The sequence below is a fragment of the Lonchura striata genome, chromosome 1 (assembly GCF_046129695.1).
Source record: "Lonchura striata isolate bLonStr1 chromosome 1, bLonStr1.mat, whole genome shotgun sequence".
Classification (NCBI taxonomy): domain Eukaryota; kingdom Metazoa; phylum Chordata; class Aves; order Passeriformes; family Estrildidae; genus Lonchura; species Lonchura striata.
This window is the reverse complement of record NC_134603.1, coordinates 69,088,185-69,112,574: the sequence shown is the minus strand read 5'-3', so window position 1 is coordinate 69,112,574 and position 24,390 is coordinate 69,088,185. Positions and strand designations below refer to the sequence as shown.

The following is a 24,390-nucleotide window of genomic DNA, read 5'->3' as shown; positions in this document are numbered from 1 at the left end:
TCCCACATTTAATGCCTTTTTTTGTTTGGTTGGTTTTTTGTTTTTTTTTTTTTAGTAAATGTTCCAATGTCATCTGGCAAGTCTGGTCACTGTTCCCAACTTTAATTTCAACACCCACATGCACAAAGCTTCAAGTACCCTTCAGCTTAATTCACTAACCTCCTCCCTCCCCTGAGTCAAGAATTATGTACCATCAATCAAAGCACATTTATGGTACTTAGAAGCTGCATCATCTCTCATCACTGCCATGTCATAGGCTGCACACAAACAAGTCAATTTACAGAAAGGCTACCCATCATAGCAAAGTAATACCCTATGGTTTACCCAATGCATTAGGATACAATCTCACATATGTTCTCATTTCAGTCTTGACTTCATCTCTGCAGAACTGGCTCTCAATATCATGAACAAAGCTGAAGTGAGACTTCATCTTCAAAAAGACCATGCACACTACTAAGCAGATCTCAACCACATATTTGACAGAAGTTCTGCAACAGCAATATCCTCATTTTGCTGATGGGGAAAATATAGGCAGACATTTACAGTTATTTGTTTAATTCCACATAGAAGCTAATTCACTGAACAAGGGCTTCTAACTCTTTGCCCTGCTCCACACAGACAGGCACATTGGCCAACCTCAACAAGTATTTCCCAACTTTTGCACAAAGTGGGTTGTGGGGTGGAGAGTCCATGGCTGCTTCTGCATGCTCATGTAAAGAAGCAAACACTTGTCATCATCCTGCCATGATTTCTGCTGTCCAGTTATTCTGAGCAGCTTATGGATGTCTGAGCCATTGATGGTTAGCTACCACCACACGGGAGACAGGTCTGCTACTGCCATTATCATGTCCTAGAGTTTGCAACCCCTCATTCCCATCTGTGCCTAAGAGTCTATGCAACCCCACAGCGCAGGCTGTGCATGTTTGTTACTCCATGCAACTTCCAAAAGGAGTGAAAAATAACCAACCCCCCAACAAGGAACCCTGCTACCTATAAACCTGCCAGCCAACCCACGGTCAATCACATTATTTCAGCAAGGACTGGCTGTAAATACAGGCAGGACACTCTGCAGAGATGCAGGGCTTACAGAAAGAACCAGGAAATTCCTGTAATCAAAGTCTATACCATTTCTCAGTCTTTTTGGTATCTGAAGTCTGACTTCATTCATGAATCTTAAAATAATTTTTTAAACATAGAAAATCATGTTGATACTTAAAGGTAACTGCCACTTTCACATTCACTCAAAACCACAGAAGTTTATTAGGCAAGTATTTTTAGTTACATCCTTTTTTTTTTTTTTTTTTTTTCTTATACACCGCAGTGTATGTTCTTTTTGACATAACTGAGCTAAGGTATACTTGCTGATATAGACCATGAGTGCACTCCAGCATAATTTGTTTGTCTCAACTAGAAGAGATACATTCCCATGCTAGAAAAATCCTAAAATCGGCAGTCCTTGACTTCCCAGTCATCTGAGAGAACCAGTCCTTATTTTATATACAGATTAGAAAAGACATTTCTAAGGAAGATCATGTTTAAGCTATAACTTGAACTGGGCATTTTCCTCTCAGCAGTACAGTGTGTTATGTCTCTATGTGACAATCCCATTTTTCTAGTACTTAAGCTCCATAAAATTGTTTTAATGTGCAGAACATTATATTAAAAATTTACACGAATTCTATACTTGTTCAGACTGCTTAAGCTAAATTTGCTATAATACTGTCAGCCAAATTTTAAAATCCATTTAATTTTTAAGCACAAGGACAACTTTTGTTTAGCATTTATAATTTTTCCTCTCATTAAAACCAACTAGCAAGTGTGAAAAAGAGGAGCACAAAGTAGTTGAATCAAGGAATACTAAAGCACCAGAAGCCTTTAGGAGCACCAGAAGCCTGAAGTAGAAGTGCAGTATCAGAAATGCGCCCCATTTCACTATTGCAAACAAGTCTTACCTCACACTCATTCTATTTCTCAGCCATAGAAATGTTACAGAGATAGACATTACTTGGTTGTTATTTTATTTAATAATTTTTATTTTTTTAAAAAAAGAAGCAAGGTGAATTTCTGTATTAATTTCTAAGATGATAAAAGCTCTCCTTTACAGATGAAGCTCATAAAAAAGTAAATTAACTTATACTTTTTTTCACCTGAGGCACTGGAAAGAAGAGACAGAAACCAAAGGTTAGGACACTTATTAGGACAAACAATGGAAGGAAACTAAGAGCTGTACTGCCTGTTCTCCACTCTCTCACTACTTTGACAGACACCAAAAATATAACTTTGAAGGTCAGGGGAAACCAGAAATCTAAAATTCAGATATACGTCTCTCAGAATTGTTTGCAGACAAGAGGGCTGCACTATGTCAACTATTAAAAATCACCTGCATGGGTGGTCAGAGACAGAGCAAAAATCAGTTCAGGGATAGGAGCAAATGAGGACTTTATCTGATTAAATGGATTTCATTTTGAAAAAAAAAAAAAAAAAAAGAAAAAAAATCTGATTCCAAAATTGTTAAATGGTAGGGCTGTTAAAAAGCTTCTTGCAAAGATGAAGTCTAACCAGTATAAATTCAGGGAGCAGTTTCTGACATTATATCTGCCCCTACTTGACCACACCACTCCTACCACACTCTTGGAAATAAGTTTCATAGAAAATGGGGTCCATTTTCCCCCATCATCTTCAGAAAGCACAGAGGCATACTTAACACTGTTCTCTTGAAAAATCTGTCTGTTTTTACTAAAGCAGAGTGATTTATAAAATAAAATAGCCTCCCCTCAACAGTCACAGTGATCTCAAACATTCCATGTGCTCCAGATAAATTACAATCAGTTTCTGACAGATAATACTCTTAAAAGTCTGAATAAGTAGAATACATTTATTTCAGATTTGAACACAGTCATGAAACCAGATTAAAGCCCTAGAGCTTTCTATGTAATCAGATACTGAAAGTCAGTTCTCTTTTCACTAAAGCTGACCTTGCACAGTGACATTGTACTTTTATCACAAAAATTAGAGATACTTCTTAAAATAATATTTTCAAAATATATAACAGTATAGTTGCAGTGAATATGGATTGTTTCCATCTCTAAATATATCCTTCCCCTTTATATATCAAACTGCCTTTTAAACTTAGAATTTGATTTTGGTTAAGGTGTCAGAATTCAAAGTTAATATTCTGATGTTGCAGAGACATTGTTTTTACTGTACAACTGTTATTGTTATAGCATAATTAAAAGCAAAACTATATAATAAATCAACTTTCTTAGCTGGAAAGCTCATTAGTATTGAACCTATTTTAAGTGCCCACAGCCATGTTTTGACATTTGGCTATAACACCTGCACTAAAAGGTTCAAAAGGCTCTTTATACATAAAGATAAATATACTTAAAACATTCCCCCTAACAGAGAATACGCAAAATCCAAGAACGCAAAGGAAGAGGGTGTAGTAGTACAGGCAAGAATTCAACTCAGCCATGTTAAAAATGTCACCTAGAAGCTATCAAAAGAGCCTGGAAACTGGACGGAAACTACTAATTTCCATCCTTTTGCTCTAACATGTTGACAGTAGAAATTTAGTCAGATTACAAAATAAAACATAGAGGCAAAACACTTATGCCAGAGAACATAAGAGCTCATCCCATGATTTTACAGTTAACTTTCACTGATTAAATTAGAAGAGGATATTTTGTGTCACTAAGCTCAATTTTGGACCACTAACTCAAATGGAAGAAAAATGCTGCCCAGTAGGCAGAGGAAGACCTGAGACCAGAAGTGCCCAATACCTGTTGGACAGTATAAATAACTGATTTTAAATTACTTTAAAAATAGTGTAATCTATCACATTTAACTTCAACACATTGCTTTAGCAATGGAATGGTGCCATTTGCTAAGCAAATATACTTAGAGAGGAGGGAGTGCACCACCCATAGGATAACACTTTTATTCCCTCATGAAAGACATGAGATAAACACAAGAAATGAGCTCAGCTCTGATACCTGGGAGAAACACCTCATCACAAGGTGGATACTGAACCACTGGTTTCCCTCAGATATCTGAATTTCCCCAGGCACACCATTTCAAACAGATGCGTCAGACCTGTGAGCTCAAGCCCAAGAAAGGGAATGCCTGGAACAACATCATCCCCATGAAGGGCTTGCAGGCTGCTCCCCTCCAGCATTCCCACAATTCAAGGCACTCTCCCTCCCAAGGAGTCACCAGCCAGGCTGTGCCCGCACACAGGTGCCTGCTCAGCGACAGCCCCAGTGACCCAACACCACTGGAGTGGTGGCAGTGGCACAGAAAGCGTCTGTGCCACCAGAGCCGTGCCTCACAGAGCTGGCACACGGCTGGGGGAGCTGCCAAACGTGAGCAGATCCATGATGTGAACACTGGCCTCCTGCAGACACTCCCAACAGACCAGCGTGCTTAGGTACCCACCCCTGGCATCCCAGCCCCTCACCAAGAGCCCCCTGTCCTGACTATATGATGTTTTCACCGCCAATCGTCTATTCTGGTTATGCTGAATAAGTTTTGCACTTTAAGACTGGTTCCAAGAGTGAAGTGGGGAAGAGAAGCGCGCAGTTTGTTTTCAGACACTGCACTCACTCCTCCACATTCCTGCTCCCGGACTGTGTTGTCTGCAGACTGACAGACAGCAGAACAGAGCTCTCCTTTGCTTTTAGTCAGTTTTTAGCTAGCTGAGGCAAAGAGGCTCCCTGGACTATGGGTTCTGGACTGAAAACCCAGAAGAGCACCTGGAACTTGCACCTGTAGCCCTGCCGGGCCTGGGCCATGGCATTTCCAGTGCCAGAGGGACTGATAAGAAGGGACTGAGTGAGCCAAGCTACAGCCCAGGGAGGGGACTTTGCATTTGTCTCTCTTTTGGAGCGGCAAGAGGTTTTATTGTTCAGTATTGTTCAATTTTTTTTGTTGTTCTTCTTTTTGTGTTGGTGAATGCTTTGCCTGTCAAAAAACACTTTCCTTCCACTTTTTCTCTAAGGATGTCTTTTTCCCAAACCAGTTGGGAGAGAGGCTGATTGAATCTGCTTTCTAGAGAAAGCCCTTCAGAGGCTTTCTCCCAAATTTGCCCTGAATCAGGACATCCCCAAATCGTGCTGCTCCCCCTGTGCTGTGTTTGCACAATAGCTGCAGCACAGGGATGAAATTTTCCACCAGATGACCCCGAGTGCACACCCACCAACAGAGAGGGCATCCCATGCTGCCTCTTGCATTACTCAGCCAAAGGATGCAAAGACTACAGTTGATTTTCCCCAGTGGCAGCAGGAAATGCATATATTTTCATATTAAAAACTAAAGTGAATTAAAATCAAATTAACATTTGATTTTACAATTGATTTTGCAGTGTCTCTCTCTATTTGACTTGTGGCGAGTTTCTTAAAGAGTCACCACTGTACCCTTATGCTAGTACTAAGCTAACTTGTTTCCAAGGAGGCAACACATAAGGGGTAAGGGAAGTAAACACCCCCTTTTCTGAGACAGATCCGTAAAAAATCACGAGAAGCTCATCACCCTATTATGCCCTATTTACACCTTCCCCTCCCAAAGCCTAAGACAAGAATTTAACAATAACAAGAAAGGAGACTAATCACCCTGAATTCACGCCTTGTGAATTTATTCCCCTCTGTGCCATGGTAACAGCAGATACAAATCTTGAAAGAGAAGCTGGAGGAACACCTATCTGCAGTATTAAAAAAAATCCCAAACCACTATTTCAGTTGTCATACACCCATACAGTTTCAGTCCCTGAGGGATGAGTATGGTGTATTGTGGTCTATCTTGAGCAAGGAAGCCAGTCCAACCCCAGCTCTTCCAATGCAACTGCTCTGACCCAGCAAACATCTTCCTCCAGCACAGCAAGAAGGTCCTCGCAAACCTGTTAATAACTTTACCATTCTTCCATATGCCACAGGAAAAAAAAAAAGTTTAAAATTAATTTTTAATATTGTGGTACTTCTTGGTTTAGGCTTACTTAAAATTCTTAGTTTTTTCTACATCTCATCTTGTAAAACTTCCAATGAACAAAGGCCCCAAAGCAAACCCTATACAAGCAGCACAGTGGGCTCCTTCCCTGCACTGAATTCACTGAATACTGTCCTGTCAGAGAAATTCAACAGATTGACACACTGATTCCTGAGATTATAAACAGGCTTAAAATACCATGTTTGGCAACTCTGAGATATTACAATGGTTTTTTATTCATATCATGTGGCTTCAGAGGAACACAATTAATTTTAAATACGTCCAAAACTGATTATTTGTAAGCTGATATTAAAAAGTTGATACGTAAAAAATAAAATTAAAAATAAAATTTAAAAATACAATAAAAATGAAACAAAATCCATCAGTTACTTACAATTTATTTTCTTTGAATATGCTACAGTTTAAATATCTTTTGGTCTGTTTCTTTTCATTTCACTGTTTTCACTCAATCTTCATTACATTATGTACAGTCTCTTCCAGCTAAACTTGATCAGTTCAGTTCATGTGTCTCCTGTAGCTCACTGCAGATCTCTGAAACAATCTGTACTAAACACCCATCTACTCTCTTCTCTTTTCATAATTTTTTTTTCAGAGTTCTGTCAGCCCAAGGGTTTGGAAACTAATCTAATGAGGGAAGTTAAACTTCTACACAGCTATTATGGGTGCCCTCCTACTAGCCATGCTAACGAGATTCATCACCAAATATAAATGGAAGCATTCTCCAAAAGAAAACAAAGGTACTGTAATGAGCTAGGCAGGAAGCAGGGCCTCCGCTCGCGTAAGATTAGTCAGTGTAAATCATTTTGGCACTAATGGTGGCTTTTCTAAGGCTGGACAATGACAACAACATTTATACAAAGCACAAGAATTCATGAATGTCTGGCAGTATTGTCTGTGAAATACAAACAATGTTTGTTTTGTATTCTACACTTTCAATTCAGTAACAGCTGGATTCTGCAAAAAACATGGATTGGTTCTGATACACCAGATAACCAGCTCATCCCAGTCAGATCCCACAAATGAAGCATTTCAGAAGCAGCACTGTTACTAAACACTCCTCCTTAGCTACAGAATGAATAACAACATCACCTCAACCTCCCATGTCTATCCTGAGGCAAACACAGAAGAAAATATATTAAAAGCAAGTAATAACAGTGATGGAGAAAAAGAGTGCTACATAGTATTATTTCTCTGGGCTGAATCTTAGGCATTGCAATACTTCATAATACACCCATGCTCATTCAAAGGTCTGCCTGTATTTACACGGGCTTATAGCTTTTGGACACAGAACTGTTCCAGTGTGCTGGAAGGGAAGTTTTCATTATGCTGACATTTACTGTCTCTCTAAAAATTAATGTATTAATGACTAGCCAGCAAGGTACAGGACAGCATCCACCTCAAGAGTTGACTGCAATATGACACAAGTTTTGGAAGATGCCCTGAATCTCACTGGTTTCACTGGGAGCCAAGTGGTCTGTACATACAGTCAGGAAATCTAATGCCCACTCAATCCACAACCAAAGCTTGTTCATCGTCTCACTACCAGCAAGACTTCCTACCACCACCAACCAAGAAATACCAAAGGCTGTTGAGAAAGGACAGCTGTTAGCTGAAACCTTATCAACATTTCCTTTCTTCTGCTGGAACCACCTGACTGTGGAGCCAGAAGTACCAAAAGGTTCAGCTCAGCTCATCTGCAAACTGCAGTTTTAAAAAGCATCAAGTCCAGCAAGAGTTGAGAGCACCTTGGGAAAGGGAGACTTTGTGTGAATGCATTAATAAAAGGAAAATAAATCTTTCATCACAGACCCATGGCAAAACACATTTGTACAGAAACTGACAATCATCCCATCAGTACATACACACAGAAAGTGCAAGCACTGCATGTCTAATACTTCTAAGAGGTAAGGTGACAGAACATAACCTTATTTATGCCTGGCTTTAAAATTCTGAATAAGAAGTGGCTATGCAATCTCAAAAAGTACATGTCAAGTACCAATAAAAAGCATTGCCCATAAACTTCACATCTGGGACTGAAGTTGGCAGTATTTGCTGCCTGCTAGAAAAACAAACAGAAAAAATTAACTCCAAAATATGCATCAGTGTGCAAAGAAAACCCCAGAAGTATGGGAGTAAGAAGAGAAACAGCAGTGGCATGGTGGGCAGGCTAAAACCCCCAAAGTCCAAGAGTCAGCAAACTCTGTTGGGCTTAGAGTTTTCTGCAGCATAGTACATTTTGCCATCACAATTCATATAGCAAAGCTCTTCCACAGTAGCACAGGGAAAGCAACATGATAGCTTTGTCTTGCTACTGAGACACATTCAAGGTTAAATTTGGTGGCATCACACAGCAGCAGTACAGAGCAGCCAAGAGGAACAGAAAGAAGCTGCACTGCCAGGATACTTGGGGGAGGGAGGAGAAGCAGCAGCAGCCTTTGGGAAGGGACAAGGGAGAACAAATGGTAGTCTATCACCTCTATGGAAAGCCTCTAAATGGCATCCCTGTGTGAATGGAAGGGTTGGAAGTAAAATCACTACTACAGGTCCTCAGCTCTGCCCCTCACTACTGGACAGCGTACAAGTGCTGTAGGCTAACACTGCAGAACACTTGTCATTGCAAAATTTTAAACATTTATAACTGCTGAATCTTTTGCAAAGTGAGAAGGAAAAAATTTTGAAAAGAACAATATCTGTCATTGCCTCCTAAGCATGCTCTCACTTCCTCTTGGTGTTTTTGAAGATGGCAAATAATTGTCTTGCTTGTATCTTCATCTCCTACCCTTTCCTCTTCAGAAAAGCCACATAGTTTGCACACATTCATTTTTCTTCTTCAAGCCTAGAGGCTTTCCTATAGCTTCTGGAAGAACTGTTCCAGAAATACTTAGACTTACTAGTTATTAAATGCCAAATTCTGGCTGGCTGTTCTTAACTTTCTCTAACATATAATAGGTATCTGAAGCATATCTATTCCTTTACATTAGTGGATACTAATATTGTTCAGCAAGACAACTTGTTCTTTCCTATTACATTTGATTTATGTAGTATCCTATGAGAATATAGGGAAGACATTATAGTTCACACTCCTTGCATTTAGTACTTTTACTTGCCCAATTAGCAGAACCATTGAAAAGTGATAAACTAAATAATGGCTTAGATGTAAAAATACTTATTATTAAGTAAGCAAATTTATTAGCATACCTACACAAAAGCAGTTATTAAACTATTTCTAGGAAAAAGTACTATTCCATCTGCATTCAATTTTGCACATTAGTTTCACATGAAACCTTCCTATTCTAAAGACTCCTCACTTTACTGAACTATCTTCTGCTCCCCAATCTTTACAAGATATTCTTTTGAAAGAAGAAGCTGAAGAGTTATAAAGCATCTGCTTGTGTAAAAACAATAATTCAGCAGGAAACACGTACTTGAAATACCCTTCACAAGAAAGGGCTTATTCATGCGGGGACAGTTGGCAGGGCTATCTCAGTCTCCACTTGAATGCTCTTTTTCCAGTTTGTGTTAAAGGAATTCAGATGCCTGGGAAGAAGCTAATCACCATTTTTATTGGCTGTGGAAAGCAGTCTTGGTTCAGAACTGCAGGTGCTTGTATCGAAAGCTCTCCCAGTGAAAAGCGAAGGACCACAAGTTAATGTTCAACAGAAGCTGGCAAATCTGCTGCGCTCACTGAGCAAGGTGGTCAGGTGTGAATTGCAAGTGCACACATAAAACAACATAACAACTAGGGCTGCTCAAAGTTCAGCTGCAGTGCTTAACGCACAATACACTAAAGAGAAAAAGGCACAGAACATCTAACATAGGAATTATTTTAGCCAATTCTAATCCTTTCCCAATTTCTGTTCATGCCAGTCACAGAAAGCTTTAGGTCTCCTAATAGGCATGTGCTTAAGTCAGCAAGTAATGTTGCATTTAGCTGGAAGCAAAAAACTGCCATAGTCTGTTCCAAACATCTTTTTCATCAACATAATCAAGGTATACCACCAAACATTAATTTGCAGTGGTTCTGCAACTTGCTTCTGGATACAGGTTTACTGTTTTAAGCTTTAAACCAGTATCAGTGTCAGCCAGGCTTTAATAGAAAGTAATAGATAACAAAGTTTAGTATAAGACTAAATAAAAACAAAGCAAATAGTGGCAAGAGAATGTAAAAATCCATTTCATGTCAATTACCTCATCTTCCTAATTACTATTTGACTAATATGACTGTATGGGAGCTAGTTCAGACCATGCCACAACTCCCCGAGATGAAGCTCTTCATGTTGTATTTTTCTATGTTCTATTCCTTAATCTGGAATTCTAGAATACATGTCAGCTCTAAAAATACTTGTACATTCAAGTTCTTGGACAAGAATATTTATTTCATATGCTATGAAAAGAGCACAGAGGCTCCTACTTGGGCAGAGGAAACACTCGAGACGTGACATAACATCACGCTTATGGCAACTTCCATTTCTAAGAGGGTACCAAAGCAGCAGGGATCTTGCTTCCCTCCAACACTGCAAAAAGGCAGAACTCCTACAGCCCAGCTCAACATTAAAGGCCACCATTAAGCATTCAAGTTTCAATTCTTAATCCAGACCACTAACACAACAGCATCAAGATTGATACTGCACTATGTATTTACTGCAGCAACAAAAGTAGAATTATAGCAGAAAAAGTGGATTTGATTACCATCAGTCAGGTGATATAGAAGGAAAATCCCAAACAAATTGTGGATGCATTAGCAATCTTTGCTTCAAGAAGTACTGGGGAAAAACATTAAATGGGTCTTGCTTGAGCAACAGGCATTGGTACCCCATATGCAAACCATTTTCTTTAAAGACAGCTGTTTCCTAAATTAATTTGAACATTTGTCTCAACGTGGCTGAGAAAGAGACACATGTCAGGTGATACTGTATGGATTCTTTTGCAGTACAACAATACTGATAGAGGAAAAGAAGGATCTGAAAAGGAAGTGGGAAGATGTCAGGCTGCAAAGCTGGCATTCTTCCATCCAGAGTATTACCTATTTCTTCTATAAAAGCTCAAACTTCAAAATCAGCAGACACATGCATTGTAACACATGAACCTGGATCACACAGGATATGCTTCCCGCCCCTCTCGCCCCCCAGATCCCTTGATTAAAGGGGGATGTTTACAAATAGCTTCAGAAGTCACATGTATAGATCTGTTCCACAATTTGGACATCCCGACATAGGTGAAAATAATATAACAAACATTATTAATTCTAAAACACATGAAAAATTCAACTTCTAAAATGTATTCTGTGCAAGCAAACATGCCACTACACACTGCCTGTGTTATTGTAAGTTTTAGACTGGATTACATTGCAACCTGTTGCCTTCTCTTTTTAATTGAAAGCAAAGGTTTAGAAAACACCAGAACACTTGGAGCATGGAAAGGGGAGCAAGTTAAAATACAATCCTCATTACACTCTGGGACTTGTTTGTGCAACTTTAATTGTCATGATAATCTACAAGTCATGAAATTTGACTCTTGCTGCCCTTGACAAAATAAAAAAAAAAGCTGAATTTTTAAAGGAAAAGTTAAGCATGTCATATTTGGCAAATATTTTAAGTAATATGCTTGTAATTTTTTTGTTTCAATAGTCTTGTTCTGCCTCTTAGTTGTTGCACTGATGAAACAGCATCTGAAGATGACCTTCAAGGATTTGGCTTCAAATTAAACCATCAGGAAGCCTGAGGGTAAGAGGGTTCACTGCTTAAAAGAACACTATTACCAATTATTTCAAACCTAAAACAATAAAGCTGAGCTGAACAGTCTCTGTAATAATTGTAACTGTTGTCTTTTAGGTCTCTGAACAGACAGAAATCAGTGAAGACAGAATTTTGAGACTTGTTTTAGCTTTTTATGAATGTCCTGTTGAATTACAGAAGCTAAACTATTACACATACATTACAACATCTAGTGAGCTAATTTCTGTCATGGAAAGCAAGTAAACATGTTGGGGATTTTTTCTTCTCCTCCTGCAAACATTGAGCCAGAGCTTGTCTTACAGTAGCCAAAGATTTTTTTTAAATGCAACTTTAACATTGCAAATGTTGAATTTAATGTCAGTATTTTCCTCCTCACCACTCATAAAAATAGGAGAATGTCCCTATCACCAAGGATGGTAATCCTATCTTGGACTACAAGGTTTGAGATGCATACAAGTTCTTCATCACCTTCACTCACAGCTCAAAGTTCAGTAGTGACAAAGCCCAGTTTCTTCAGCTCTCCTTCTCCAGCCATCCAGAACATTTTCTTCTTCCCCCAGTGAGGAGAAACAGCCATGGGGGCAAAACCATGCCTGCACTCGCCTGAGAAGCCTGGATTTCCACATGCTATTCCTTACCTTGGTGGTTCAGGGAGATGCGGTTAGATGGTTCTTGGAAACCCTGTTCCACCAGATCCCGCCGACCATGAGCTGAAGTCTGATCTACATTGTCCTAAAAACAGAAGAGCACAATATCTTATTAAAACCAGGCATTCTGTACTCCCTGCAAGCTACATTACATGGAGTCAACCACCAACACAAAACAAAACCCTGCCATGCCTCTGAAAGGTGAAACCAATGTCAGAGAAGGTGGGGGAACAGATCACAGGGGGACGGACACTAGGCTGTCACATTAATACGTGTGGCATGGATCCAGAATCTATGACTGTGCTGTTGGCTCATCTGTAGACCAGTTTGTGTTTCAAACAGAGAAACAGTGATGTAAATTAACTTCCTAGTTTAACAAAAGTTTCTTCTTGCATCAAATTATGCGTAGGCTTGGGGCTTTGTTTTCTTTAATTCCAAGTCTGTGGCTTAGGGCTTTGTAACTAATTAACTGGACTGAAACAGATTCAGTAGTGAACTACTAAACCTCAAGAGAAATCAGAAGTTCAGTTTAGATAAACATCCATAGCTCTGGATGCCAACCTGTTGTTTTTTCATACTGGAATTCTCACAAGATCAAGTTTCATGAAGCTTTAACATAAACTGAATTTGGCTAGGTCTAAAATACCACAGTTTCTCACAGATCTTGGCAAAGAAGATAACTAGGAGAAAGCAGGAATATTTAAATATAAACAAGAAAATAGGAAAAGCAAGGTAAGTCAAATTTTAGAAGAATGACAAGGAGATTTAGAGCAGGTGCATGGTGTTACAAACCTGGCATACCTTAGCATACACCAGTTAAGGGGGGTATGGAAAAGTGCACAAAGTTGACTGTATTGATGTATCACCAAGCATAAGCTGCCACGGCAATATACATGACTATACACATGATCCCACTCTGCCCCAAGTGTGGGCTAAATACACAATGGCATGACCTGCTTTTATGTCAAAACACAGGAACCACTTTCATGGCAAATGACATTGTAATTAAGGCAGAGCAGACACAAGCACACAGCAAGCGGCAATTCAACTACACACAACCATGATCCCTCAGTCCAGCACTGACAAAGTATAAGCTAATGCTCAAAATCATAATGGATGTAGTGTTTGGGGACTAGTACTGTGTACAGTTATACAGTATATGAAATAAATTATCTCTTCATCAGAAAGACTGCCCCACCAAATGCTTGAGTTTTGATTCAAGTACTCAAGCACTGCTCTCAAGTGTCATCACCATCAGGGATCAGTTCAGGAGCCCACAGGCATTCATAAGACAGAAACTGATAAGAGTGGTATGACTAAGGAAGGCTTTTATGAATAAACACTGTATGGTACGATACAAGTGGCATCCATGCATCCATCCATCCATCCATCTATCTATCTATCCATCCCAAATACAACTGGGACTACTCAAACTTCTGCCTCCATACTGGCTATCTCCCCTTATAGGTCTTTACATTCTTTGCACCGATTTTCACAACACTGGCGGTTGGTTTCATGTGCTGCATCTTGTTTATCTCATGAGTTTTTGTTATTGCTTCTCAGGAATAAAAAAAACAAACTCAAACCACATCAGACCTTCTGTCAGCACAACTGTCTTTGCTCTTACTTTATTGAAACACAGGTAGGGGACACTTATCTAGGAAAGTTTCAGTCAAAACTTAAAGCTGAAGCTGACTGCTGCCAGTACAAACGCTAAGAGGTAAGCATCACAGGCATGGATAACTCGGCAGAACATCCCTCCCCAGCGCAGAGCTTTTCTCTGTGCATCCCCCTCCATGAAATTCAACATGACCAGTTTTTATAGGGTAGCTAAAACACCACAGATGCAGTTTAGCAGCATTAGTTACACTTCCCAGGAAGAAGTCACAATGTCTAACGCAGAGATGCAGTGACAGATTGACTCTTGGCTGGGAAGAGCAACAGGGCATCCCAAGAGAAATAAAAGTTGGAACAAGAAAACCAGCTATAAGCTATTTGTCACATACCTAAATGTATTTTCAGTTGCCCCAACATATAAAAGTCCCTTCTGGAAGGCAAGATTCATTAAATACTAGGTAGTAATAAAGGTGAAATGGGGCCAAGATGCATGATTTTACATTTGGGTTTCCCACACTTAACTGAGAGACCTTATTTCAAGGTTTCACCTGGCTCCAGGGCTGTAACTCTTCAATTAAAGCATACTTTTCTTTTTTTTTTAACTAGCAATTGCCAAAAATTTACAGGAATAGCATACGCCCTCTCTGGATCACCTTACATCTTGTACCAGAAGATGCTGAGAACCACAGGCCTTACTCACAAAGTTAAGCCAAAGCCATGGTAAAGTAGATCAAAGTTTTCAGAAGCAGAGATTACAGTGACTAATTACTGCTGGCCCTTTATAAAGCTGATGCCCCTGCCTGTTTCGCCCAGTGCAGATGCCTGCCCACAAGATCCAGAGAGTTCTGCTGCAGCTTGAGCAAAACAGGGAGGGAAAGGTTTCCTCCGGACACTGCGGGCCAGCAAAACCCAGGTGCTAAAGCAAAGCATCGACAGGCTGTGCATAAACAAAGCCACACCTGTTAGAGCAATGCGGGCAGCGGAGGGGAAAAGGTGAGGGCGGTGAGGTTTAAAGAGCCAGGGGTAGTTTCACATGACCCTCCAGAATCTGTTTGTGTCCCTTGTGCACAGACAAACACTGGCACTCGGCCAGCTGCAGGGGAGATCACATGCTGGAACAAGGGTAAAAGAAGAAAGGGGAGGGGGGCAGGAAATAAAGTTATATAATTACTCTGTGCCAGCAGCCTTGTTGTCGGGCCCCAGCTCAGGGCTGAGGCCGTGGTCCTCAGCAAGGTGGGCACCTGCTTTGGTCCGACACCATCCCCCCGCTGCAGCTGAAAGCGGCCTCCAAGCAAGTCATTTGTTTGCTTCATGGTTTAATCCCCAGCTCTCCCTCCTCTTCCAATAAATGCTCTCAATATGAAATTAAAGCATGTTACTTAACTTACTGTACCATCCAGCTATTGTAGTATTTTTAGAAGCTGAGCATTAGCCCTCGCTGACTTTTTGCATGTGCTGCTTTCTCTGTCAGTCAGCCTCTGCAACCAAGGATGATTTAATTGAGTGACTAGGGAGAGCGCTAGAAGGACCTGAAGCAGGGTCCTTTAAAGCATTAGCATTTCATAAAGCCAAACACACCATCATTACAGGTCAGATTACAGTGTCCTTTTGCAAACCTATGTTGCATGACACAAAATGTGACGTGCTTGCATCGCCTTAAGAGCCAAAGTCCACTCATAGACAGTGTTATCTCTACGTATCAGTAACCAGGACAATCTAGATTTATTTTTCAATCTATAACCAAGCCTTTTAAGTTGCACTCCTTAACCATGACATACAATGTTTGCTGCTGTTTGTGCTAGCGTGATAAGCATTTCAGTTATCTAAGAAAACATTAAATCTCATCTTTTAATCAGAGAATCAGCCAGACATATACTACAGCAGCTTTGCTGTCTGCACACGTGCTCTTTAATCACCTCTTTGGCTCCGAGTGCCACTGTTCCCATCTGCAGTTTAGCTCTGGAGAGTATTTATCAGTATGAGACAACATTATTAGACAGCCCAGTGTGTTGCTACCACCCTACTGCTGCTTCTCTCATCCTAGTTTTTTCTGCAAAGGTTATCCAGTAAGTCATTCAGGGTAATCTTACAGGTAAATAGTGCTTAGAGAAGGGAGGAGGCAGATTTGAATGTACAAATAATGAAGTTGCATTTATACTTCCCTTCTCCCTCATTCTTTGCAAAGAAAGGGGTCTAGCATAAAGGAGACAGAGTAGCTTTCTGAAAAAATCTGGAAATCCCCTGAAGGTTCAGCTTCTAATTTCAGCAGTCTCTGCAAGTTTACAAGATGAAGAAAGGCTACAAGTGGTAGCACAGCTTCTCAGAAGTTCCTGGGAGCATGGCCAGACTGAGGATGTCCAGACCACCAAGACAACAGTCCCTGTTTTTGGATTTACTGTAGCTGCCTGCAAACCCACACTGCTGTGCCCCTGAACAAAAGGTTCAATTGAGCAAGAGTCACGCGTACTCATGCCAGCAGTCCCACAGCAACAGATCAAGATCATGACATACTTCTGATGTTTGTACACCGTCCAACAAAACAAAAAGTAAAGTCAGACGTGCTGATGGTCTCATTGCAATTTAGGAGACTATCAAGGCAGATATGCCTCAGTTTGCAGAGAGGGCACTCCTGCCAAACAGGAGCTCCCTGCCAACCTGGCGGTCCTCCTTCATCATACCAAGGAACAGGTCCTAAAACTAGCTGAGCATAAAGAGAAAATTAGCAGTGTCATTATTTGAACCACCACAGCTTTACTCCATTCAGGCAACTTGTGTAAAGCAAAATGAAGTACATTATGTTAGCACAGACCAAGGAAGCTTTTGCAGAGTGCTCAAGTGTAAGTGGTTCCCAGAAAAAAAAGTAACTACAAAAATTCACTGAAGCGGTGAAGACCAAGGCCTATGAAAAAGTGGACACAACTCTAGGATTCAGGAGCAGAAAGGGGATACTTTGAGAAATTACACTCTCTCTTTGTATCTGCAACTTGCTGCTCTTAGAAGAAGGACATAGACAAACATTTCTTTATCTGTCTCAGTACTGTCATTCTTAACATGTCCCTGGAGTTTCCTTAGGAAATGAACAGATTAGAGAGCATTTCTTCTGAGGACACTTCAGTAAGACTCTTCACTTTCTAAACAAAAGACCGTTTGCATTTATGTAAAGTAACTTCCTGCACTGCTTTTTAAGCTATGCTGATTCTTTATACCATGAATTTGCAGCTTTGGTTTACTTCAAGCATCAAAAGTACAAAGAGGATAATAGACTCAATTATGCTAAGTGCGGAGTAGCCAGCTATTCATCTCAGTCAACTTTCCTATAGTATCCACAGCCATCCAGAGTTTCTGCTTACTTGATTCTACTCTTAGTCCTGTGAAGGCAAACATACAGGCATTACAAGAATAAATCCAACTGACACATCCAGACCAATGTTCAAATTCTAATCCAAACTCCACAGTTGATTAGTAATTCATGTGACGCTCCTTTCTTAAAAACACAGCAGCACAGTCCCCTACCACACAGCTGTTTGGTACAATGTATTTTCAGAAAGCTGACACTCCAGAGTTTGAGGAAATGCGTTCCAATTCAGAGTCCTGAGGGAAGTGCAAGGTTCTTGGATTTGCCCAAAGTCACTGCTTTGCAAACGATTTCAAGTTTACTCAAACAGCATGTGGATGTTTTACTGTTTTCTGCCAGGGTGTTTAACATGTCATACAAATAAAGAAAACACAGGCTTTGCACACTAGGCAAAAAACTTTAAAGCACATTCTCAGACAACCCACATATTACATAATTAAAGACCTGTAACCTGGTTTCCTGCCTCTTAACTATAGTCATTTGACTAGGTAAGAGCCAAGTGAAAAGCTCAGTAAGTCAACAGAGTAACTGTGAACCTAGAATTTTAGCATTCCCATTGCTAAGAGAGCTTGTACAAACAAGGGCTTAAAATAAAGCCACTTAGCTTTGTCAAAAGTTGGGCTTTCTCTCCTGAAGTAGCAAAGCCACTAACTGCAGGAATTCTTCTGATTTTACAGTACTGGCTGTCAAGACTGGGAGCAATAACCCTGGAGACCAAGAACAAACAAGCCAGTTCGGGATTAAAGGAGCAGCAAAGGCAGCAGCACATTCCTCCCTACACACCACAGCACCTCCGATCCTCAGTGCCACAAATCACTGAAAACACATGGTAACCTGGCAGGGTACACAGTCCTGTTGTGATCCACACATTCCTACAACCCTCAGCAGACTTACCAGCCCACCATGCAACATATACAACAGCTACAACAGACAGGAATTAGCAAAGGGAGAAGGAAAATGAGGCTGACAGACAAGACAGACCTGCGTCCATGGTCCATGTCTCTGCAGTGGCACAGAATTTGTTAAATGAATCACAGGAATTATATTACATCCCATGATACAGGGGAAGGCAAAAAGGCTTGTCAGTCTGACCTTGGAGGAACTTATCTCCTGACCCCCTCTGGGCTTTAGCAACTCACTGATCATAAAACCTTCAAGTCTAAAAAAACCTGGGGGTTTGGACCCTGTTGTCAACACTGAAACTTCATAGTGTGCATGCCCCGAGCCACTTAAGTGTTTCTTCATAAAAGCTATAGCCCAACACAGTTACATTAGCCACTGCTATAGCTGAGACAGAAACTTATTTTTCTGAAGGTGCTTCAGATTTATTTTTAGGAGTCTAGTTATGTGACGTATTACTGCCTGCATTGCAATTGCTATCAGGGCAAGCCAAAAAGCAACATCACCCAGCTTCTTTCTGTCACCCCCTGCCCCAACTCTCAGTGTCTCTTTGGCATCCAGGAAATTAATTAATTAATTAATTAATGTAGTCTAGCAAGAGCTGGACCACAGCTAGCAACCTCCAATAGTATCTGGTAGCAGCTGTTTACTCCCAAAAGGCTTTTCTCCAGTAATGCAGGAGTGAGCATAGTGAGTGTTAGCTGACAGCTCCAGCAATGCACTTCTACAGCATGCACACAGGCTAACATTAGAGATTCTGCTTCTCTAGGCTGATCTTTGCAAAATTGGCATTAACATGGCTTTCAACACTCCTGAATCCAACATTTGGCAAGAACTCTCTCACTAGATGCACTAGATTCTCACTTAGTAAGAACCAACCACTTCTGCAAAAATTAAGTCATCTCCCCATACTCTGCACACAGAAAATGGACAGTATACTCCACAGTGTGCCCTTTTTGGATCAGAATGCCATTTATTATGGTAGAAGAAAAGTCAATGCATCATGGTTGCTGTCTTTTAATCAGCTAGCAGTGAGGGAATCCAACTGACAGGCTTAGAAATGCTAAAAGCTCTGTTCTATTTTTAATGAGACTAAAACCACTGTGGCTATTAGAGACAGTTTACATAGTTTACAGATAAATAAAGTCTTGCAATACAGAAAAGAAACAATTGCACAAAATTCTCAGTGAAAGCAATCATTCCTTAGAGGCATCTTCACCTATAAAGTACTTAGAAAAATGAAGTACTGACTTACTGATAAAGTATCCTTTAACTTTTTTTTAAAAAAAACAAGCTAGGTTTCTTTCCATTTCTAATAAAACACCAATAAATGAAATTTATATTAGGAAATTCTTCACATGGAAAGAAATCCATAGGAAAGTCGCATGTTTACATGGACATTTTGTTTCTTCTGCTGGTGCCCACAGAACCTGATCATGTATCTCTAGCTTGTACTTAATTGCAAATTAGTCTTACCTCCAAAGCAAGTTACTCTCACTGGCCAGGGACTGCTACTGACAAAGATACATGTTGAAAGCTACATCCTTTGCTGCATGTTCTAAGCTCTTTGATTTTGGTCAATACTGACTCAAACATTGAAGTCCCTGAAAAATATGGTATTTGTGAGAGTGAATCATACTTATCAATAGAAATTCAATTTAAAAATTGAGTTTTCTTACCATGAGAAAATATAACCTAAAGCAGTGTGTCATATTCCTCTTTGTTTTTAAAGAGGCTTTTAAGTTAGATCTTGTATCAAAAAACTAACTTTTAACAGACTACAGTACTTAAATTGAGCCAAAAGCACAAGTTCATACATGTTAACTACTATACTAGATGGTGCTCACACAATCTAAGGGACTACTGCAACCCACAACAATATGCTGTTGCTCATAAAACCTTTAGTCTTCAAGAATCCTTACCAGGGTCACATTCCATGTTTTGTCCAAGTTTCAGAAGTGCACTGTCAGACTATACTCCTTCTTCATCAGAAGGACAAAAAGAAACATAATGGGAATAAATATTTGTACCCTGGTGCAATGGAAAACTCCAGCATCACACACTTGCTAACACACCTGTCCAATCTGAGAAAACTTCTTCAAAATTATTTCCTTTAAGCTTGTATTAAAAAGAAAAAAAAAAAATCTTATTATTTTGGGGGAAGCTGTAACACAAAAAGAAAGTACAGGATATTTGATCCTTTCCAACACACTGGCCTCCCTGTGCTCAGACCTGTGAAATACAAGGTAGCTCATCTGTTCTACTTGGCATCTAATCTACTACAGCTTTGGTTATAGCAGCACTGCTGGCCAGCTGCTTCCAAGAACACTGGCTTTGGGAGTCAGGTTATGACAGCATCCTTCTACCACATGGACAGGAGACGTTCTGCAAAATGCCTTGGACAATCTGTCCTAGCACAGGCTGATGATGCCCTGAATTAACCTTGGAAGGCTCAGGGCTTGAAAGGATGAGCTGGTGGACTCTGGATCTGGCACTGCAGCAACACACTTGTGTGTCTCAGACCAGGGGAGGGAAGAGAGAAGGGAAGATGCCACATGGGTTGAAGGAACCACTGTTTCCATACAAGTGCATTCTCCTCAGAAAATTATAGTCAAATCTCTATGCTTTGGGAAGTGGCAACCACAGCCAGATAACCTAAATGATGTTTAAGAGGATGTAAGCTTATAGCTAAGAAGCCCTAGACATCAAGACCGATGAAACTCAACAAAGGAATGCAAGTAGCATGAAACACAAAGGAATTTACACCATCTGAATGTGGGTCTGCTCTTTTTTACAGCAATAGTACTATATCCCCCTTTTGTCTTTGTGATTGTTAGGTTCAAACTGAGAATCTGAATGGGCCAACAAGTGAAGATGGTTCTTCACAGCCCTTGACAGAAACAATAAAATTATAAACCTCCTTTAGGGAAGGAGCCACTGTGCCCACACGGACCATTAAAATTTACTGGGTGTCAGTGAGCAAACTGCCACCTGCTAATGAAATTGCTCTTCAGGTCTTCAAACTGATAATCTGACCAATTTCAAGTGTCGTGCTGAACAAATTCATACAAGACTACTTTGCTATCCTCTCTTGCTTCAATTATTAGCAACATGGACCTCATCACTCTACTTTCTATTGTTCAATTTGTTCAATTGCTGAAATTTAGGGTGTGCTTTGTACCCCTTCCCCTCCTTCCCAACAGTGATCCTTGGTGCTAGATATACATAGTTAACTAGGTCTAGAAGTGCCTGTCCCAGCTATCAAACCTATGATCCTAACTACCTGGACCACACACACTTTTCTGCTCAGATAAAGATCCATTCTCCTGTTACATGGTGCCATCTGTCCCAGAACTCACTGCTCACTTCAGACAAGGGCATTTGTAGTTCTGGTGACTTGTTCCCAATTCAATACAGAATTAACTCTTTACACATCTCTTGGTAGGCAAGGTTTACCAAAAACAAACAAAAAAAAGACATTTCAGAATCTCAGATATGGGGCAAAATTTTATACACTTCAGTTGACTGCTCTATACCCCTTAAATCCCACAGAAATCACAGTCTATCAGTCTAAGGCAAAGTAATTATTCATGATTAATAACCTAGCATCAGATCTTGTATTGGAACAGACTGTTGTGTTTTCCCCTAACCAAGTATCAGGATTACAGCCTGAGCAAATCAGCGATGTAATTTAAGCAAAAAAAGAAAAAAAAAAAAAAGTTGGAGTGCAAGAAACAGTCTGCAATATAGGCGAACTTAAAATAGTTGTTTTGCTGCATATTTAGCAGTAATGGGTTACTTCACAAGCCTTCAGAATAGGAAAAAAAAATCAAAAAACCCTCATCATTACAAACAGAACATGTCTGAATATCAGTGTTTCTTTCCTTAATCATGTATGAATCTCATTTAACCCGCGCAGCTCTAAGAAAGCCATATACATAACTACACCTTTCACTGTGATGTTCAAAACAGTCTTCCTGAAAAAAAAATCCTCACAGTGATGCTCTATCAGACTTCATTTTAAGTTGCCACTCCTGAGGATTAGCACACATAGGTTGGACAAAATTTCTAATACAAATGATGCTGCAGCCTGCATTACAGAAATACCTACATAGAAATTGTTAATTCATAACAGCTGGAAAGAAGACAAAAATTAAAATAAGACTAACAACAGGAGCCATCCTGACTATTCCAGTACATGATTACCTTACTCAAATTTCTCAAAATGAAAGAAACTTACAGGGCTCAATATAGGGCCCAGTCCTCTTCAGTATCCTGACGATCTGGATGAGGGTATCAAGTGTACCCTCAGTAAGCTCATGGGCAACACTAAGTTAGGTGGGAGAGCTGATCTGCTGGAGGGCAGGAAGGCTCTGCAGAGGGATCTGGATCAAAGGGACAATGATATGAGGTTCATCAAGTCCAAGTGCCAGCTCCTGGACTTGGGTCACAGTAACCCCATACAACACTCCAGGCTGGGTGGAGGTGCCAGAGTATCTGGAAAGTTGCCAAATGAAAAAGAACCTGGGGACACTGGTCAACAGCAGCCAAACATGAGCCAGCACGTGCACAGGTGGCCAAGAAGGCTGATGACATCCTGGCTTGTATCAAAAATAGGCCAGCAGTGCCAGGGCAGTGACTGTCACCCTGTACTCAGACACACTTGGAGTCTCTGCGTCCAGTTCTGCACTCCTTACTGCAAGAAAGAAATTGATGTGCTGAAGCAAGTCCAGAGAAGGGCAAAGGCACTGGTGAAGGGCCTAGAGAATGAGTCCTACAAGTGGCTGAGGGAGCTGGGGGTGTTTAACCTGCAGAAAAGAAAGCTCAGAGGGGACCTTATTGATCTCTACAATTGCCTGAAAGGGGGCTGTAGTCAGGTGGGAGTCAGCCTCTTCTCCCAGGCAACGGGATGGGAGGACACAGCCTCAAGCTGCACCAGAGAAGGTTGAAGTTGGACATCAAGAGGAATTCCTTCATGAAAAGGGCTGTTAAACATTGGGACAAACTGCCCAAGAAGGTGGTGGAGTCACCATCCCTGGAGGTCCTCGTCACTGGACATGGAGCTTAATGTCATAGTCTAGTTGACAGGGTGGTTATTTGTCAAAGGTTGGACTCAATGATCTTGAAGGTCTTTTCCAACCTAAATTATTCCAATTTTCTTCATCTTCATTGTCCTTAGAAAAAGAAGTATCTAGGTTTGAATATAGTAAAATCCAAGCACCTCAAAGGTACTTCTTAGCCTGAGAACTCTCAATGCTCTGCCTAGTTTACCTATCTCCTAGTTTTCAAAAACCTAGGTACTATATGAAATATGCTTCATTGTTACACTTGTTCCAGTATCAATAGCAAAATACTTGTATCTATCCATCTCAAGGTAGTGGCTGCCATGTTTTCCTTTCCTTGAGGAAAGGGAGTTAATTGCAAGTAGCTCTACCAGTTATCCTGCATTAAGAAGATGGCTTTATCAGAAATCTTTATTGACTTAACATTCTCTGAAGGAAGAAAATTTACAAAAGATCAGCAATTTGCATTTAAATAGTAACAAATTACACGTAAAATTGCACACTGTCCCAGAAAACACAATATAAAGTATAAATCTTCAGTTTTTGCAGAAGCTGGCACACTAAAAACAAGTATGTCAATCACCTCTTCATGCTTGGAAGGTTTTCTTTTTGTTTTGTTCTGTTTTAAAGTTGTTCACAGTGTGTGTCAAATGACCACTTATTTTATACAGCTCCTCGCCACTTCTTTTAACACCTTCTGGACACATCCAAGGAAGTTATCCACAGCACATCAGCACATACACTGAAGCACTCCTACACGGTTAGCAGCAGCTGCTTTAATTCCACACAAAGTCTCTGAGGCTACATTAAAGCCTTAACAGATCAAAAAGGTTTCATAACTACCAGTATGCTACTGGAGGAAGGTCTGGTGTGCCAAACTTTGCCAAGGCAGCACATGAAACAAAACAAGCAAACCACCTCAAAACAAGATCTGCCCAGGTAAAGGGTCTCCAGACAAGGAAATTTGAACAAAGATTGCAAACTTGGTCAGCCAGAAAAAAAGTTCAAGAAATCACACAGTTGCTTTAGCAACACTGAAATACTACTGTTATCAACCTCAAGAACAATTCTGC

General features: G+C 40.3%; 1 protein-coding gene across 3 annotated transcripts in view; it reads right to left on the bottom strand.

Annotated features, from left to right (window-relative positions):
* The window catches only part of GRB10 (growth factor receptor bound protein 10), a 144,131-nt gene that overhangs the window by 71,104 nt on the left and 48,637 nt on the right, over positions 1-24,390 (bottom strand). For all 3 annotated transcript variants that reach the window (XM_021546879.3, XM_021546881.3, XM_021546880.3), the window contains exon 3: positions 12,374-12,467. In XM_021546879.3, coding sequence (XP_021402554.1) covers positions 12,374-12,467 — 94 coding nt within the window. The remainder of the gene's footprint in view (positions 1-12,373; positions 12,468-24,390) is intronic.